Source organism: Hippichthys cyanospilos, chromosome 3 (assembly GCF_059441005.1).
Source record: "Hippichthys cyanospilos isolate Australia breed blue-spotted pipefish chromosome 3, RoL_Hcya_1.0, whole genome shotgun sequence".
NCBI lineage: Eukaryota > Metazoa > Chordata > Actinopteri > Syngnathiformes > Syngnathidae > Hippichthys > Hippichthys cyanospilos.
The window spans coordinates 19,053,614-19,071,342 of NC_142371.1; the positions used below are offsets into that span (position 1 = coordinate 19,053,614).

The 17,729-nt window shown below is 42.5% G+C and overlaps 1 protein-coding gene across 2 annotated transcripts in view; it reads right to left on the minus strand.

The window, feature by feature from the left end:
* ephb6 (eph receptor B6) overlaps positions 1 to 17,729 on the minus strand; it is a 36,586-nt gene that overhangs the window by 3,393 nt on the left and 15,464 nt on the right. For both annotated transcript variants that reach the window (XM_088409958.1, XM_088409957.1), the window contains exons 3-14: positions 16,784 to 17,050; positions 14,827 to 14,996; positions 13,823 to 14,118; positions 5,094 to 5,249; positions 3,659 to 3,930; positions 2,647 to 2,728; positions 2,171 to 2,295; positions 1,225 to 1,387; positions 901 to 1,015; positions 758 to 813; positions 445 to 561; positions 115 to 362 (exon numbers count right to left, since the gene is read on the minus strand). In XM_088409958.1, coding sequence (XP_088266084.1) covers positions 115 to 362; positions 445 to 561; positions 758 to 813; positions 901 to 1,015; positions 1,225 to 1,387; positions 2,171 to 2,295; positions 2,647 to 2,728; positions 3,659 to 3,930; positions 5,094 to 5,249; positions 13,823 to 14,118; positions 14,827 to 14,996; positions 16,784 to 17,050 — 2,067 coding nt within the window. The remainder of the gene's footprint in view (positions 1 to 114; positions 363 to 444; positions 562 to 757; positions 814 to 900; positions 1,016 to 1,224; positions 1,388 to 2,170; positions 2,296 to 2,646; positions 2,729 to 3,658; positions 3,931 to 5,093; positions 5,250 to 13,822; positions 14,119 to 14,826; positions 14,997 to 16,783; positions 17,051 to 17,729) is intronic.

Sequence of the window (17,729 nt, forward strand, 5' to 3'; positions counted from 1 at the left end):
CCAAAACAAGTGTGAGGAATGAAAACAAGAATAACATTTGGCAGGCAAAAGTTTTAAAACAAAGTAAAACCACAAAAAAGCCAGCAGCTCCTGTCGTGTGTTTGATTGACTTACCCTGAGGAAAGAATCCAGGGGCCCATTTTCCATAAACTCGGTGATGATCCTTGCCGGAGGGACGCGGGTAATGACGCCCTCTAACTTCAGCACATTAGGGTGGTCAAACTGTCCCAAGACCCCCGCCTCGCTCAAGAACATGCCCTTCTCTCTGTCGGACGCCCCCCAGCGCAAAGTCTTGACGGCGACCAGCACCTCCCGGCGACCCGGCGGACGGTAGCGGCCCCGGGACACCTCCCCAAACTGAGCTGCAGAGGACAAGAACCCGTCACCAAATTCGTCACATTTTGTCTAACGTTTGTCGTTAACTTATCCCAGAAGGAGACGGACCTGCACCGATCACCTCCTCGATCTTCAGGTGAGTCGACTCAATCTCCCGGGCAAATTCTTTGACGGCCTCGCTGGGGTCCTCGTAAGTGGAGGGGTCCACGTAATATTTAATGCCACCTTGATTGGAGAAACAAATCGAAATATATTAAGCCACCACTAGAGGGAGTCCACACACACCGAATCACATGCAAATATTCATTTCAAAATCCAAAATGTTTGTCAGTTTTTTTCTGTTATCTTTTAGGTTTAAAAACCCTAGCTCGTTTTCGATGAATATTTAGGTCTACTACAAAATATGTCAAAAAAATCCCACCTCTGTTACTGATGTATCTCTGGAGTCTGTCACTGTACGGACTCGCTCTTCTTTTACTGAAGCACAGAAAAAAAAAAAAATGAATTACAAGACTGTGCCAACCATATTTTTTTCATTCTGCTTCCATTGGTAGACCATATTACCTGCGAAATACCACGATGACCACAATGGCCGCCACCACCAGCAGAAATGCTGCCCCTCCCATCACTGAGCCAACCAGCAAGGGAAGCTGATTTTGGACCTGCTGGGAATGTTCTTCTGAGGAAGAGAAGATACAAAATTAGACTTAGCACCTCCCAATCAAATATTCTCCCTTTACAATGGAATTCATACTCAAACACAAAACAGCCTTTCAGCTAAATGACATGTGGCGTCCCACAAGGGTCAATTCCTGGACCCCTTTTGATCAATCTGGAGATGTCAAATACAAGAAAACGCCAATGTCTGGTCCATGTCTGGGACCTTACCAAGAGGCAGAGTGGTGAAGTAGACGGTGTTGCTGTAGGGGCCGAAGCCTCGCTCGTTGCGAGCTCGGATCTGGAAGGCGTAGATGGACCCGGCGATGAGAGAGTTAACGGTCAGCGTGTTGGTCTCGCTGTACACGCTGACCGCACTGTCCACGTCTGAGCCCTGTCAGAACCACAGAGACAATAATGAGCAATAAGAACGTTTTTAAGTCTGAACCTTCAAGTTTAACCCAAGCCACGTAGCATGTAGCTTGATGTGCTACTCAGAAAGAATCTAGCAAGTTAAGGCTATAAGTATGACTCAGTCTTTGCCAGAGACTCTAGCAAATTTTTCAAGGACTGATTTTCTGTTGTTGACCTTGACTGTCAGTTTTGTGATTCACATCAACACATGGAAGCCATGTGTTGAGTCAAGACATGCGACTCGAGTCAAATCTTGTGACTCGAGTCAAGACACGACAAGTCTTGTAACTTGAGTCTAGACGCAAGTCGAGTCAAGAGACGCTATGATTCAAGTTTTGTAGCGAATAAAATCTTGTGATTCGAGTCAAGACATGGAAGTCGAGTCAAGACTCGTGACTCGAATCAAGACATGCGATTTGAGTCAAATCTTGTGACTTGAGTCAAGCCATGCAACAAATTAATTCTTGTGACTTGAGTCAAGACATGCAATAAGTCAAGTTTTGTGACTTGACTCGAGTCACAACATTTTACTCGAGTCAAGACGTGCGATAAGTTAGGTTTTGTGATACGAGTCAAAACATGCGAGTCCAGTCAAGTCTAGAAACTTGATTCGAAACGTTTGACAAATGAAATTTTGTGACTCGAGTCAAGACGTGAGATTTGGGTCAAGTCTTGTGATACGAGTCAAGTCAAGTTTTACGACTTGAGTCAAGACATGCAGGTCGAGTCAAGTCAAGTGCCCTCCCTTTCCCAGTGTGCATACCTTGTCAAAGTATCTGAGCTGGTACTCCAAGATATCCCCGTTTGGTCTGTCAGGCTGCGGCCACGACAGGGTGATGGAGTCCGGCGCGCGGCTCAACTGGTGCATCATAGGTACTGCACTGGGAACTGTGGGAGAACATTTCTTAGCTGATATTGGAGCGTTTCAAGTAGCAATGACCACAAGAGGGCAGCATTGGAGAATTCAGCACGGCTTTCTTTTCAATTCACGTGACAACATACAACATAATCTCCTTTCCTCATTCATTTCTCTCCTTTTTGTCATCCCACAGAGGCTATAATGGGATCTGACGGGATATTCTAACCTCCAGCAACCTTCCTGCCTGGACAGCAGGCAAGAGAAGGAGGAGGGGCCGAGGGGCGTGTGCTTCATGCCGGGGCCAAACACAAAAACATTAGCATGAAAACCGGGCTTCGCTTTCATCTCCTGTTTTTTTCATCCTTTTTGTTCATACTCACCTGACTGGCTTGTGGTAAAATTGATGCTTGTGTAACGAGCTGGGAAAGGGCTCAGCGCCGACACCTCGTTCATGGCTTGCACCTGGCACACAAACAACAAAACAGATGGCATTAATTTCCTTTATTTTTCTTTGTACTTCCACTCATGCACTTTGGACATTCTAACGAACAAAAGTGGGATAATTTTACACACAAATTAACATATAAACCCTGACCATCTAACCCTAACCCTAACCTTAACCCTAAATCTGAAATCCAAAACTTGTTTTCACAATTTCTATAGTTTGAAACCTGAACCCAGGGTGTAAATGCTAATTTGAAAATTCCTTCCTAGTGTTTTTAATGCTTTTATTTGTATTTAGATCACTGACCCAAATCGAGTCAAAATTGACACCAAAATTTTAACATGAAATCCCAACCTAGGCTTAAAACTATAGTTTGCATTCCTAACATGAAACCATTGTCCGAAACTCAAGCGTGGACTATAAAAGCAAATTTGAAAAACGAATTAAAAAGCTGAAATCACACTGCAACACCAGTCTTGAAACCCTAACCTTGACCAACACACTCATTTGAAACCCTAATTAAAAAAAGCCTATCCAAGGAGTCATAATTAACTTAAAAACCCTGATCTTGGTTTGATTTCCTAATTTGAACAGAAAACACAAAACAGGCTTTAAAACTTAACTGGAAACCCTAACCTTATCTTAAATCCTTAATTTAAAACCCTAATTTGAAACCTTAACCCTATCACAGAACTCTAATTTGAATCCCTTACATAAATCTTTCTGAAACACAAACATTGTGTAATCTGCTTTCTAACTATTATAACGTCATCTCCGGTAGCCCTAGCGGTGGATGGAGAAACTACACCTGCAATACGTCATACTTCTGAAAAACTTGGAATGTGTCATTCAAACCTAAGAACAAATTCAAACAATGAAAATATGTATTTTAACAGACCCTATGAACTCTTTGTTCCATGACCTTTAACCCCGACAATCCAACGCACCTGTATGAGATAAGTGACTCTGGTGAGCAAGTTGTTGAGGGTCACGCTGGTTTGCTTGAGGTTGGTCTGGACGGGATTGAAGGTGACGCCCTCTCCGCACCAGGAGCACGACGCCGGGTTGGTGATGGTGGGCGAGGGGCAGATGCGACACACCACCCCGTACCAGACTTCACTGCGGCCTCCCATATCCACCGGGGGGCGCCACCTTAAGGACACGCCGCCGTCGCCGCTTTCGTACTCCCAGGACAACGACACTGGAGCGGAGGGAGGAGCTGTGGAGAAAAATAAAAAGATTGAATGAATGGAAATAAGAACATTTGATTTATTTATAAATTTGAGTAACAGAAATGAAAATAAATGCAGCACCGCCACCTAAAAACTTGCTGACAGTACAGTGTAGTAGTACTTTTCCCTTAGTAATATTTTCTTAAAAAACATAAATGTACATATTCTCGCTTCTTTATATTGTTTAGATTGTGTTACCATAGTTACATAGCTTCTTTATTTTGTAATTGTGTTCTGTTTTATTATGGAAAGCAAACTGGATGCGTATCACGTTTAGGAACTTCCTGTGTAGTGTCAGTGCTATTTTGTTTAGTTTGCGATTCTATGGTTACAAAGCTGTTTTATTTTGAAGCGTAAATTTACACTTTATTATGAAAAGCAAACCGGATGCTGTCGCGTTACACACTTCCCGTTTAGCGTCAGCATTATATTGTCAATGTAGTCACTATATATTTATGGGGTTTGTTAATTTTAGAACCATCTTTATCTACGGTTAGCATTTAAGATAACAAGCAGTTAGTATTGTGTTAACGATTAGTATTTAAGCTAGCGATTAGCGCGTTAGCTCGCGAACTTTAGCATGCCAGTCTAGTCCACCAAAGAGGGACACGGCCTTTTGTTGTGTTTTAATTTCACAATAGCATTTCAAGTGTTTTTATATTTTTAGTTACAGTTTTATGCCACTTAGTCAGCTACCGTGAATAAAAGTGGAACAATCATCGGCAGGGGTTAGCTACTGTAGGTACATAGCATGGGAAGAATAATACACTTCATGGCTGAGATATTCAGGACACAAAATGTCGATTACTGTTTAGCCTGTGCACATTAGATCATTCGTAACGTTAAATACAACACAATAAGAATTTTGTAGAAATTTTCTGATAGTTTTCTACTAGCCAGTTTAGTTCAACAGTATAATGAAATCCTGAAATTTTGCCTTTTAGTTTTGCCGTGACACCACATGATTTTTAAGTGGCAAAAAAAAAAAAAAAAAAGATTTATGGATGACTGATCCTTGTGCATGCTGACAAACATTAAGCTAGCTAAAGATCTATAAGAGACAGCAGATGATGGATGTGACTTCAAGCAAGATTAATGAGCGGCGGCCTCCCTCGGAGCGTGCTCAACAAAAACTTCCGAAAAAGCTCACTTGTGCAGGCGGACGAGTTGGCATCGCCGGCCGCCCGGTAGAAGCTGCTGCGGCATTCGCACATGCTGGAACCCTCGCGGCTGGTGCGACTGTTGGGGGGGCACACTTGGCAGGGGACGGAACCCGAAGCGGGCTTGAAGTAGCTCACAGGGCAGGCTGCCAGAAAGACACATGAAAAATGCTAAGTCCGTTTCTGAACATCACTTGCAAAGGTGGTGAGTCATGTTTTTAGTTGTCATATCACAAATTGATGTTTAAAAAAAATCAGATCCTTTTTTCCAGTCATAATCGCCCAACACTACTGTGTATGAGAATTTTTGATTTATTTTTTCCCCCGTTCTGATTGTGTCCGCCTGGGGAAAACCCGCGTGCTGTTTGCTATATTTCATCCAAATGCAAATGCATCCAAATGCAACCACGGCGATAATTATTTGAGGAAGTGAGGCCTGTTATTAGTAGTTGGCTCCAAGCAGCAAAGTGGCGTCGAAAGGCTAAAACGGTCCACGAGGTCGCTGCCAAGCCACTGGCGGCCGTGGACTGCACACACCAGCGTGCCACATGGTGTTTTTGGTTGCCGCCATCTTGTTTTTCTGAGGCCAGAGGTGACCTATTTGAATGTGGACGAATATCTCTAATCCTTCTTAGCGGTTGCTCTAATTTGGATGCTCTGGAAAGGGAAAAGCATGAATCAACTTCAAGCGTTTGCCAGCTGCAGTGGAGCACTATCTTTGCCCGCTTAAAATGTGGACCGTGCGTTGAATGTTAATGTCAGTTGAACTCCGAGGTCGAGGCTAAACGTGCTAGCCGACGAGCCCGCGGCCTTGTTTGTCCTGGGCGATGATGTGACTCTATTTTAGCAAACACCGTGTTTCTATCCACCTGAGCTTCCCTACTAGGTCCTGGTGTCCTCTGTAGAAAAAAATCCTGGCCTTTCCAATAATGTCGCTTGTCTTTAGGTGAGATGCACTTTGCTGTCTTGAAAGAACAAAATGGACATAATAGTGGACACAAATAAATGGTCTGGGCCTCAGGAGGATGTAGTTGTGTATCATCTGTTTAGCCTTGATAAACAACATTAAAAATGTTCATCAATTGATCAAAAGGGGTCCAGGGATTGACCCTTGAGGGACGCCACATGTCATTTTGGCAGCTAAAGCTAGGTCTCAGGAGGATATGTCAGTACTCAACAGGAGTCACATTCAGAAAGAGGTCCCATTAGTAAGACACTTTCGAGGCAGGTGCTCAAGCACCCTAAAAAAAAAAAAAAAAAGAGTAGTGCAAATATTTAACTATTGATTTTAGGGCTAAACAATCCATAACAGCGGTACTCAAATGGGGATGCGTGTACATCGGTGAGTTATGTAAAAGCTCAACCAACCAATATTGGAATTCTCAAGTGTTTGACCCAAAGGTAACATACAGATTGATCTAAAGGGGTCCAGGGATTGACCCTTGAGGGATGCCACATGTCATTTTGGTGGTTAAATAAATAGGCTAGGTCGCAGCAGGAAATGTCAGCACTCAAGAGGAGTGACATTGAAAAAGAGGTTCAAATGAATTTGCTCTTAAATTGAAAATAATAATGAACTGTTTGTGTTATGGCATTAAATCAGATTTACTGATACGTGCAGAATCCAAATACCGCCTGATTTGGGTTCACTTACCCCAATTTGAGAACCTCTAGTCTAAAACAATGCAAATCTAAACGCATTGTAAACTCCTACCATTTTGAAATGATGCGTTCAGTGTCAAGCCAGAGCGTGCATCTGTGTCTCTTCTATGCCACACCTGACCTTATTTACACAATCTTGTCTCGAACACGTCTTAAAGCTGACATTTGGACACGCGTGCGTGCGTACAGGTGCAAGGCTGCGCCGTAGAGGGCGAGGAAGTGAAGAAAGGAGGAGCAGGAAGTGGAAGAATACGTAGAGGGAGAAAAAAAAAACTGATAAAAGCATTTTGCTGTTCTCGCTTGTCTCCCGGAGTCCACGCGGCTTTTATACAGGTGCGAAGAAGGGAAAGAGAAGGAACAACGGGTCCGACCATGAGCGGCCGTGTCGGTTCTTGACTTGGATGCTGGGGAAGTAAGCAAGAGGATGTTAACTCTAGCTTTGCTCTATCTTTAATGCTCCGTGTGCACTTCAGCCGGCGTGTTGGCTTACACATTTGACATGGAACATGAATTGGCTAAAAAGCACTATCCCATGACACCCCCCCCCCCACTACACACATACTGATTAGAGCAGCCATATTGTCCACTCTTCACCATCAGTTGGATGCGTTTTTAATTCCATATTGTTCATCAATAAAATCCAGTTCATGGCCATTATGGAGGCGCATTATGCACACCAGGGACACGGCGTATGCTGCGATTTGCCAGTTCCTGCGATGAGAGCTCCTTTTGTTCACCGTTGCAATAATGAGGTTTGTTTTTTTTTCCTTTAGGGCAGTTGTGCCCGAATGTTTTCCTCCGAGGGCCGCATACAGAAAAATGGAAGAACGCAACGGTCGCTGACATGTTTTAACTAAACAACTAAAACCAATCCATCAAACAAGAAAGCTTATTTTATTATTATTTTTTTTAATCTATACCAGCGGTTCTTAAATGGGTGCGAAGCCCACTCTCCGTGCCGACGAGAAATAAGATAATTATCTGCGTGAAATTGTATAATAAACCTAAACTGTATCCTTTTTAACGTTCGCAAAAGAAAGAAAAATATAAATCGATTAACAACTGTCCTTATTAACATCCTTATTTTATTGCAATTACACTTAACATGGCAAAAAGCAAGCCTTTTCCCAATTTCATGCTGTGACAGGAACAGTACATTTTTCTTTTCAAATTAAGAGCAAATTAATTGGAACATGAGGCAACTTATTGCACGCTTGTGTTAAAATAACTCTGCCATAACTCTGCTTTAACTTTGTAAGCCTTTATTTTTGTTACGTTCGTACGGATGGGCGTTGTCATTATTGGCAAAATTTTACGGCAAACAAGCCAGCAGTAAAACAGATGATGATATATGATATTTGATATATACAGTCTTGCCTTGGTCAGCACTCCCAAAAATCTTGATGATGACTCAGTCTCAATGTCCAAAAGTCTTGTCTCAGTCTTGATACCCCCTCGTTTCACTTATGTCTTGGTCTCGGTAGATTTTGAGTACAAAATTACCCGAAGAAAAAAAGTCAGGATGTTGTTTAGAGTGGTGGGTCTCAAATGGGGGTATGAGCACAGATTTGAAGTGTTTCTGCTTGCATTTGAAAACTAATTCCATGCTATGACAGAAAAAGTACATTTTCCACCCCTTTTCGAATTGAGAGAAAATTAATTGGAAAATGACGCAAATGATTACTTTGTCGTGCTATAACGACTGAAATAAAACCCAGGATTCATTTTTTGGAGGTCCAGAATAAAATATACCAAGATACTACAAAAAAATGGATGACACAGCTCTCTGTTTGACGGCAACAAAAATCGCTCCTGTGGACAGACGAACCGAATGATGCAAAATTTCCAATTTAATTTCTCAACCTTTTGTTTTATTATTGATTGATATGTGTATTTTTGGATGAAAAGGCCAAGGTGCACTTGGAAGAAAGATGTCCACAGGAAAAGAGGAGGGCAGCTCCATGTGTAATTTCGTGTCAACATAATTCTTTGCTTCTGCCTGGATCAGTGACCCACTTTTTTTCTTTTCCTCCCTCTCTCTCGTTTTTGATTCGCTCTTTTGACTCGGAGCATAATCTGTCACACGCACACACAGGCGCAGATGCGAGCAGACAAAAGAAAGGATGCGCCGCCATTCGCCTTGCTAGTTCCTAGCATCCGCTCTATCGTACACTCGCCTTGACGAATCACAGCCTTGCTTTTGTTTTGGGATTCTGTTGTGTACAAAACGATAATAGAAATCTCACAAAGAGTGCCGTGCTGTTACACAACCGAGATTGAGTCACGGTAGCCAGCCAAGTGTGACCTTGGACCTCGCAAATGTTTCCAGCAGACACGCTCCGAAATTTTCCGAGTAGACTAGTTACAGCCGCTATATTTTCTGCAACTTTTCCTTCCTGGAGGACTACTTAGTGAAAGATCTTCCAATATTTGGCGTTACATCATTGTTCACAGTAAAACAAAAGTAAAACGTCCCCACACTGCCTCCATTCAGCAAAATGCAATCGTTGGAATTTGAGGACATTGTTAAATATCCTTCTGAGACCCGCCCTATTCATTTGTGTCCAACGTTGGAGACGATTTGGTTTTGCTCTCTCACTTTTGACTTAAAGCTACACTTTAAAGTCCTAGTGTACTTTATTGAGGACATCACGGCCTTTCCAATGATGTCTCATGTATTTGTTTTGGAGCAATTCACTTTTCTGACAAAATGGACACAACAGTGGACACAAATGAATGAGCTGGGCCTCAGGACGACGTATCATCTGTTTTGCCTCGATAACCGACATTGGAATTCCCAAGTATTTGATTCAAAGGTCACATACAGATTGATCAAAATGGGACTGGGGATTGACCCTTGAGGGACGCCACATGTCATTTTAGCAGCTAAATAAATAGGCTGGGTCCTATAAGGATATCATAGTTGACTTTTTGAAGCTCCGATGTGTCATAGATGTTTTGCGGGAGCTCGTTTGGAGTTTTCACACACCTGCTTTGCCAATTCAAGCAAGACTTTTTCACATCTGGCCGAACAGGCGCAAATATTTCTCCAGCTCGGCCATATTTTTGCGCATGTGTGCTCCTGTGAGTATCTTCTCCCACACAAGGACTCCCAAATGTCAAGAAGAAAATCATGGGGAAAGCAAACAACATCCGGCAGCCAAGCGCGCACGTGTGCGCTTTCAAGAGTGACGAGAGGAGATGGAGCACGAAAGCCCGCTTCCGAATGTCAACGTGACGCTATAGCGGGCGGGGGGGCGGATGTTCCGCTCTACTTGCTTGTGACAAACTCTTTGATGAATAATTAAAGCTCGAGTTTTTGACCATTTTTTTTTTTTGCCAAAATGTCAGCTGTGTTTTTTGTGCGCGCTTCATGTCGGAAAATGGCGAAGCTTTGCCTTGGAGACGCATTGTCATCTCTTGAAGTTTCAAGGGTTGCGCAAGGGCTGAAGTACAAAACAAAATCGAAAACCCTACTGCAACAGTGTTCAAACTTTTCCAAATAAGAAAAAAAAACAATCAATATTAACCAAATTCTTTAATTCTAAGAGCGATCATCCCATATTCTGACCCAAAACTAAACCAACACAGACTGAAACAGTATTTTGCTGAAACGTTAGCTAGCTAGCAAAAGAAGAGAAACATGGATGTATTTAAAAGTTTAATAAAAATGAAGAAAAAAAAAGTCCTGTATGCTGCTGCTGCTGGTTAAAGTAACTTATTTTAAATTTATAATGAAAACATTTCCATAGGTTGACATAGCTGGTGGCTACATTAGCACGTTGGCTAGCATGCATGGTACGCATTTAATAACACCCCGAAAAAAATTGAAAAATGGCTTTGTCTGGCTTTGTAGACTGTGAAGTGATGATGATGCTTTAAGACATAACCATTAACTGCTCTCTATCGCCACCTACTGCCTCGAGGTAAAACACAAGTCAACGAAGAATTGCTGACATAGTTTGACCGCCGCTCATTGGAATCTTGCAAACATCGCAGGAAAATCAATCTCATAAATCCTATTAAAATGCATCTAAAAAATTGTGATTAAAATCGTTTAATATGGTCCAAAATTTGGACAATAATGATTTTTGTACACAAAATCTCACACGTCCAGCTGCAATCACATAGAAATGTCACATTTGTTGCATTTTGAAATTTTACATGTTTTTGAATTTCAGCTCATGTTTTTTTTTTCTCCACTGATTCTTTCATATCATAAAAAAGTCAAATGAATTTCCATAATTTGTAACATAATGCCACAAAGGTTAATGAACAATTTAAATTGGTCAATAATTTGTAAGAAAAAAAATAACAGCCACACATGCATTCACTGATAATAGATGGATTTTTGAAAAGATATGAAATTCACCAAAAGCTTATTTATACTGTTTTGGCCTAACACCAGTGATATATACAAATATATAGAATAACATAAGTTAAAAAAAAAGCAAGAGGAGCGTAATGTTTCCACAGATCCTCTTCCAATCGTGTACAATAAATGATCGCAATAAATCATTTTTTTGGGAGTTCTTTTAATTTTCTTGCTATTTTGCAACCGTCTTTAGTGAAACACGACATCCATACAAAAATTGTCAGGAACTGCGAAAGGCCAAGCAGGCGATTGCAAAGTGCCTCCTACTTGTTGAACAAGTACTTAACCGAGATGCAAATCAGCAGACGCACTTAACGGTGAGAGAAGCGCATGTTCTTTTTTTCAAGCGAGGCGTTTAAAGCGCCGCCGGCTAACAATCAACATTGCGCGAAATGTACTACTCGTCATTTCTGGCGGCCGATGACATTTCAAAAAAAGTGTCGGGGAACAAAAAGTCGCACGTCCTCGCCGTCCCGCCCGTCATCTGACTGTGTTTAATTACCGCCGATGACTTCATCGCCATTTGTCTCCCCTCAACAATGCCGTCAGCGCTCAGTGAACGCATCAAAAAAAAAAACACGGTCCGAAGACAGTTGGAATCGTGGGTAGCGAAGTGTTAGATCGTTGGCGGGAGCCTTTCAATCAAGTCGGGAGAAGAGAAAGAGCCTTGACATATTTCACAGCTGACTTGGCAGGACCCAACCGTTCATTGTCATGGGCCATCGGGGTTTTGGCAACAAAATTCATGGGAAACTTTTTATTCCCATGTTCAGACTTTCTGTTCTACATAATGGGCCCGCGATGACAAACAGGAATAGAAAATACAAAAATTTGTCGCTTAAAGTGACTCTACGCGTTCCTACTTTTTTGGTGATCACACATTTTTGACGTGTATCTCCTTCTTTGTAACTCAACTAATTCAGTTCGGGTGTCCGTCTGTCACCCAATTTGCATTTTTTTCTCTACTTAGCTCTTGGCTAGGAAATGCAAGATAGAAGTTTTTCAAATTCTCTAAAGTTTTTTTTTTTTTTTTTAGGCATTTCAACCTCAGCAATACTTTATTTTACTTGTAGTGTATGTGCCTCATTAAATTTAGACAGTTAATAAAACCGTCGAATTTCTCTCTCTCTCTCTCTCTCTCTATATATATATATATATATATATATATATATATATATATATATATATATATATATATATATATATATATATTGCCCATTCAACAGTTTGTTTAAGTTGCATCCTATACTGTCCAACCAACGTCAGCTACCACCCATTGCCCCCCCCCCCCCCCCGTTTCCATCATTTGCTCACAGACGAGTGGCCATTCCATCCCCGTGACCTAAATGTGTCACATCCCTCTCACATGACGACTCGCTTTCCCTCCCCCCTTCCTTATATCTCCCCACTGTATGCACATCTCTTAATTGTCCCTAAACAAAAACGACGGAGGAGCAAGCCCTGAACCGACCGTGCCGGCGTCATTATCAAAAACATCCTGCCGGTCGCTCGAGCGGCCGAGCGTCAGCGGGCCTCCAGACAAACGAGCCGGGCCATATGGACGCCGTCGCTGGATGAGCGCAATGTTTTAAATAGATCATGATGGATTCAAAAGCGTGGGCTCAATATGCTGGCGTGGGCATTGGACGTGCACAAATGAGTGCGCACAGCTTGCGCGCTTTGCAGCACTATGCCTATGCACACCAAGGAAATATATTTGTCACTCGGGCCTCGTCGAAATGGATTTTATTTTTAGGCCGATTTAGATTTTTGGCTGGAAAAAATACAGATTGACCTTTAATTAATCACTGTAAATTTTGGACTACAAACCAAAACTGTTTTCTCATTAGTTGAGCCCAGTGGCTTATAGTCCAGTGCGGCTTATCTGCAGTTTTTGTTATTTATTTATTTTAGGAGCCACCGGGGGGGGGGGGTAAATCTACTGCTAAAGCAAATGTGCTGTTCAAGGTGTCAAATTACGGTATAACTATTAAATAGAATTAAAAAAAATGGGAAGCGACGGCTGCGTTAAAAAAAATTAAAATTGTATTAACGTTTTTCACATGTAAATTTGTTGGTGGTTAAATGTGCCGGAAAATAGCCTGTGTTGTCCACAATTAAGGTGATGAAACGCAGGGTTAACCACACAAAATGTATCAGCCATCAGACATATGTCAAGACAGTCTTTGCAGATGTTTTTTTTTTTTTTTACCCTGAAGTCCTGCTGTGGTATGTCTCCTCCACTTTGCATTTTTTTTTTTTTTGGTCACAAAATAGTTTTTCTCAACCTTTTTTTTATTTTGAAATAATCCTGAATTTTGTCTTTTATTTTTGTTTTGAAGGAGTCTACCTCCCATGCTGCCATTGCAAAACTGTGTAGGTTTGCAAGAAAGGTTCACTTAGATTAGAAAACGGTGACTAAAATATGGTTCCAGCGGATGCCTATTTTTAAGGTCAACACACCTGACTTGGTCGACTTTTTTTTCCCCCAGCCTTAAATGATAAATCTTTATGGCAACACAAACAACAACACGTTAGTCCTTTTTTCTCCTTTTTTGTCAGCCAACTCATTGCCGCCGTTGTTCTAAGTCCTCCACTAACCAATGAAGCCGTCATCAAGGCTTCTCCACCCTTCTGCGCCGCTAATCATTCCACATGACAAAGCGATTACGCGGCGCTCACCCAAGCAGGCAGATCCATTGGTGTTGGGTTCAAAGCCCTCATCGCAGACGCAGCCTCCGACGGGCACCATCCACTCGCCCTCGGCGTTGCAGTGCATGCGAGGCCCGCTGCCCCCTTGGGCCTTGCTGTGGGGGACGCAGGCGCCGCCCACCGGCACCAGGGCCGTGGGCTCGGCGCCGGAGGGGGTGGCCGGGTAGGACGCCAAGTAGAGGCTGGTGGCCGGGCAGCGGCGGTAGAAGACAGTCACGCCCATGAGGGAGACGCAGGCGCCGCTGTCCACGATGGCCAGCACGAATCTGCCGCGCAAGGTCGGAGGAGAAGAAAAACAAACTTGTGTGGTACTCGTTTGGCTAACATATTTCGAGAAGCCCACCCAAAAATGACAATAAAGGCATTCTATTCTATTCTATTCTATTCTATTCTATTCTATTCATATGACTCCAATGGGTGAAACACAGCACTTTTATTAATGAATATGAATTAGTGGCAAAATCAAGCTAAGGAGGCGGCCATTTTGCCAATATCTATTGACTAAAAATGACATCACAGTTGCCAGAGCTGAGATAACAACCAATCATCGCAGAAATGTTTTCTGATGCGGTCAAGAGGCATTTACAAGCTGAGCTGTGTTATATTAGCGCTGACAACTGTGATGTCATTCTTCATCGACAGCAAGCGGCAAAATGGCCGCCTCCTGCGATGGATTTCGCTGCTAGATTTATATTCCGCAAATGAATAATTAAGAAGAATGCTATGTTAAGACTATTAGGGTAATATAGAATAGAATAGCATAGAATAGAATAGAATAAAATGTCATTAGTGAGCAGCAAAATGGTAAAATAGATGAAAATAGTGGCGTTGGCGGCTAGCGGGAGTGTTGACATCTTGCGATTTCCACGAGACATAAGGTGCATTCAAATGCCCTGGGACATTTCAGGCACAATTTATTTATGTATATATTCCCGCCAATGCACACACGCGTGTGTATGTGCGTCTTGACTTACCCGTTGCGCGTGAGCGGGGCAAAACTCCGTGTCTTGATGTTGATGCGGCTGTATCTGTTGGGTTGGTACTGATGTGGCGAACTGGGTTCCACCTTGGAAAAACTCTTGTCTGCCGCAATGGTATCGATTTTCACCCAGCCCTCCCTGCTCTCCTTCTCGCCGCTGGAAGGCTGCGCACATCGACAAAAAAACAAAACAAAAAAAAAAGCATGTGAAGAATTTCCTGAGTGAATCATCGTTCACGAAATCTATATATATATTTGAAAGATATTCCGAGTTAAACCAGGAAAATTCACCCTGTGAAATGACAGGGATTCAGTAACATACTGGCGTCCGGATTCACATTGCCCCCTAGTGGCCTGGCATGCATACTACACACATTTTTAACCCGTTGGTGTAAATTTTGACGCGATTTGTGCCATTGAACTTGACGCATCTCACAAAACATGAAAAAAAGTTCTAGAAGGATAAATACGACTATAAATTGTCAAAACAGCACCATGCATTCATTCTTAAATGCTTCCAAATAGAGTTTATTTGTCTCGTAAATTAAAGTACCCTCAAGATCTTGGTATGAAATACGCAATGAAATCAATCTGACTAAATTTAAAATCAAGAGAAAGTGTAAATGTTGATGGGGATAAAAGCAGGTCAGAGCGGGAATTTGTGTTGGGGGCCTCTCGTCAATTTCCTGCTCCTCCGCTTCCTCGTCAGACTTTGATTTGCATGTTAAAAAAAGAAAAAAAAAGCATCTCAACTCCCCGAGGAGCAAAACACTCATTTTTGCAAATATTTCAAGACGTGGCTCGGTCGAACCGCTTCGACGTGGGGTCCCGCAAGGGGCGGAAAAAAAGCAAAGAAAACATCTTAGAAAACTAAATAAAACATCTTTACAAAGACAACCGCAACCACTTAGAGGCAATTAGACGGCCTGCGTTGATGTTTGGATAAATGACAGCGACATATTCCGGATCCTGTGAATCGGAGCTTATTAGCTTCACATCGGCGTGATGTAACCCGTCGTCCCCTCTGGGTAAGAGCAAATAATTAGTATGATTTGGCAATTAATGGCTTGTACAACAAGGGCGACGTTAGCGTGCTAACAGTTATTAGTTCTGATTTTGTTTGTTTTAGTAATACCTTATTATTATGGAGGAAAAAAATCAGATATGTGTTGCTTAAAACGGAAATGAGCAGCTTTGAAGTCTATGTAGGGCTGCGGTACTTGGTCAGGATTTGGACTGGAGTACAGACTCGGCGTTGACTCAGACTCGTATGATTTTGACTCCGACTTGTCTCGGACTCAGCCCCTGGACTCCCAAAATATTTTTATAGACTCGACTGTGTTCTGTTATGTTTTTATTCCCAAAAGAAACTGGATTTTTTTTTTTTAATCAAAATAGCTATGTGATTGGTTAACCTGACCGTCTTTTTCTTTCAAGTCATGTCGTCTGCCAGCAGCGGGGATTTTAAAATTTGTGTTTATTAAACATTGAGAATCTTGGTTTTATAGACTCTAAAATAACTTGGACTGGAACCATGTGGACGCTGACTCGACATGGACTCAAATCTTCTGGAGTCCGACTTAATTTGGACTCTGACGTGAGTTGGACTGAGATCTTGTGGAATCTGACTCGGCTTGGACTCGGATATTAAGTTCTCTGTGGACTCAGATCTGACTTGAACTCTGACTTTTGTGGCTCAAGTGCACTGAACTAAAAAGGTAGAAACAATAAATCACGAGCGTAGAGCAAGTATAATGTACCGTAGTGTCTACTGTATGTACATGTGCCTTTAAGAGGCGGGGCATGGTGTGATGAAGCATGATGCTGTGTGCGAGTGTCCTGGCGTGAGCTGTGGTCAACAACAGCTTCTGTGTGAGTATTTAGGTGTTTGCTTTAAAAAAAAATTCCTCTGTGGGGAACCACTCATATGGTCGCCATGACAACAGCCTCACCTCAGGCGCCCATGTCTTCTCCAGTTCTCGCTGGCTGTCGGCCTGCTTGTAGAACAAGGTGAGCGTCTCCCGGCAAGTGGGCGACGGGTTGCGAAGACTGGCGCAGTCCCGTACCGAGAAGCGCAGGGTGACAAAGACCCGCGGGGCGGCGTGTCGGTACAGGAAGGGCGTGGCCAACCAGTTGTCTTTTGTGCGGGAATTGACGTTACACACTTCGAACGTCCGGATGAGCCTCCCGCGGTCATCCAGGACACTCACTTCGTCCCACTGTAATGGACACAACACAGACAACATTACGACATTTAAAATGTCCGTTAGCAAAAGGACAACATGCTGCATTCAAGACGAGAGAAAATGTAGGAATTTTGCAAAACAAAGGAAGCCAATTCTAAAAAAGAATTATATAATGCCCCGCTTACGACCTTTTAAATGTCCGGTGTGCACGGAGAGAACCCACATGGGCTCGGGGAGAACATGCAAACTCCACACAAGAAAGCCAGAGCGAGGTGGATTTGAACTCAGGTCCATGAACTGCGCTACTGAGCCGCCCAAAATATGAAGTTAAAAAGCAAAATCCAACTATTTTTCTCCTTTGTGAGAAGGCGGCCATGTTGCCACTTCCTGTTGACTGAAAATGACATCGCAATCGTTCACGGTTCATGTGATGACCAATCATGACTCAGCTGGGGAATGTCACATGACCAAAACCAGGAAATAGGTGAGGTGTGATGCATTTTCCATGAGATGTTAGCTTTAGCAACAAGCTAGCAGACTTTGCTTTTTTCTTGTCTGTTTCTATTGTCCAAATTTTTGTTCTGATTATGGATTATTATTTCAATAGATGCAGTCCTTCTCAGTAAAACCTTCTGTGGCTTAAAAAAAAAAAAATAAAAAAATAAAACCTGGACTCAAATTAAATTAGAAGGCGGCCATCTTGCGTTGCCTC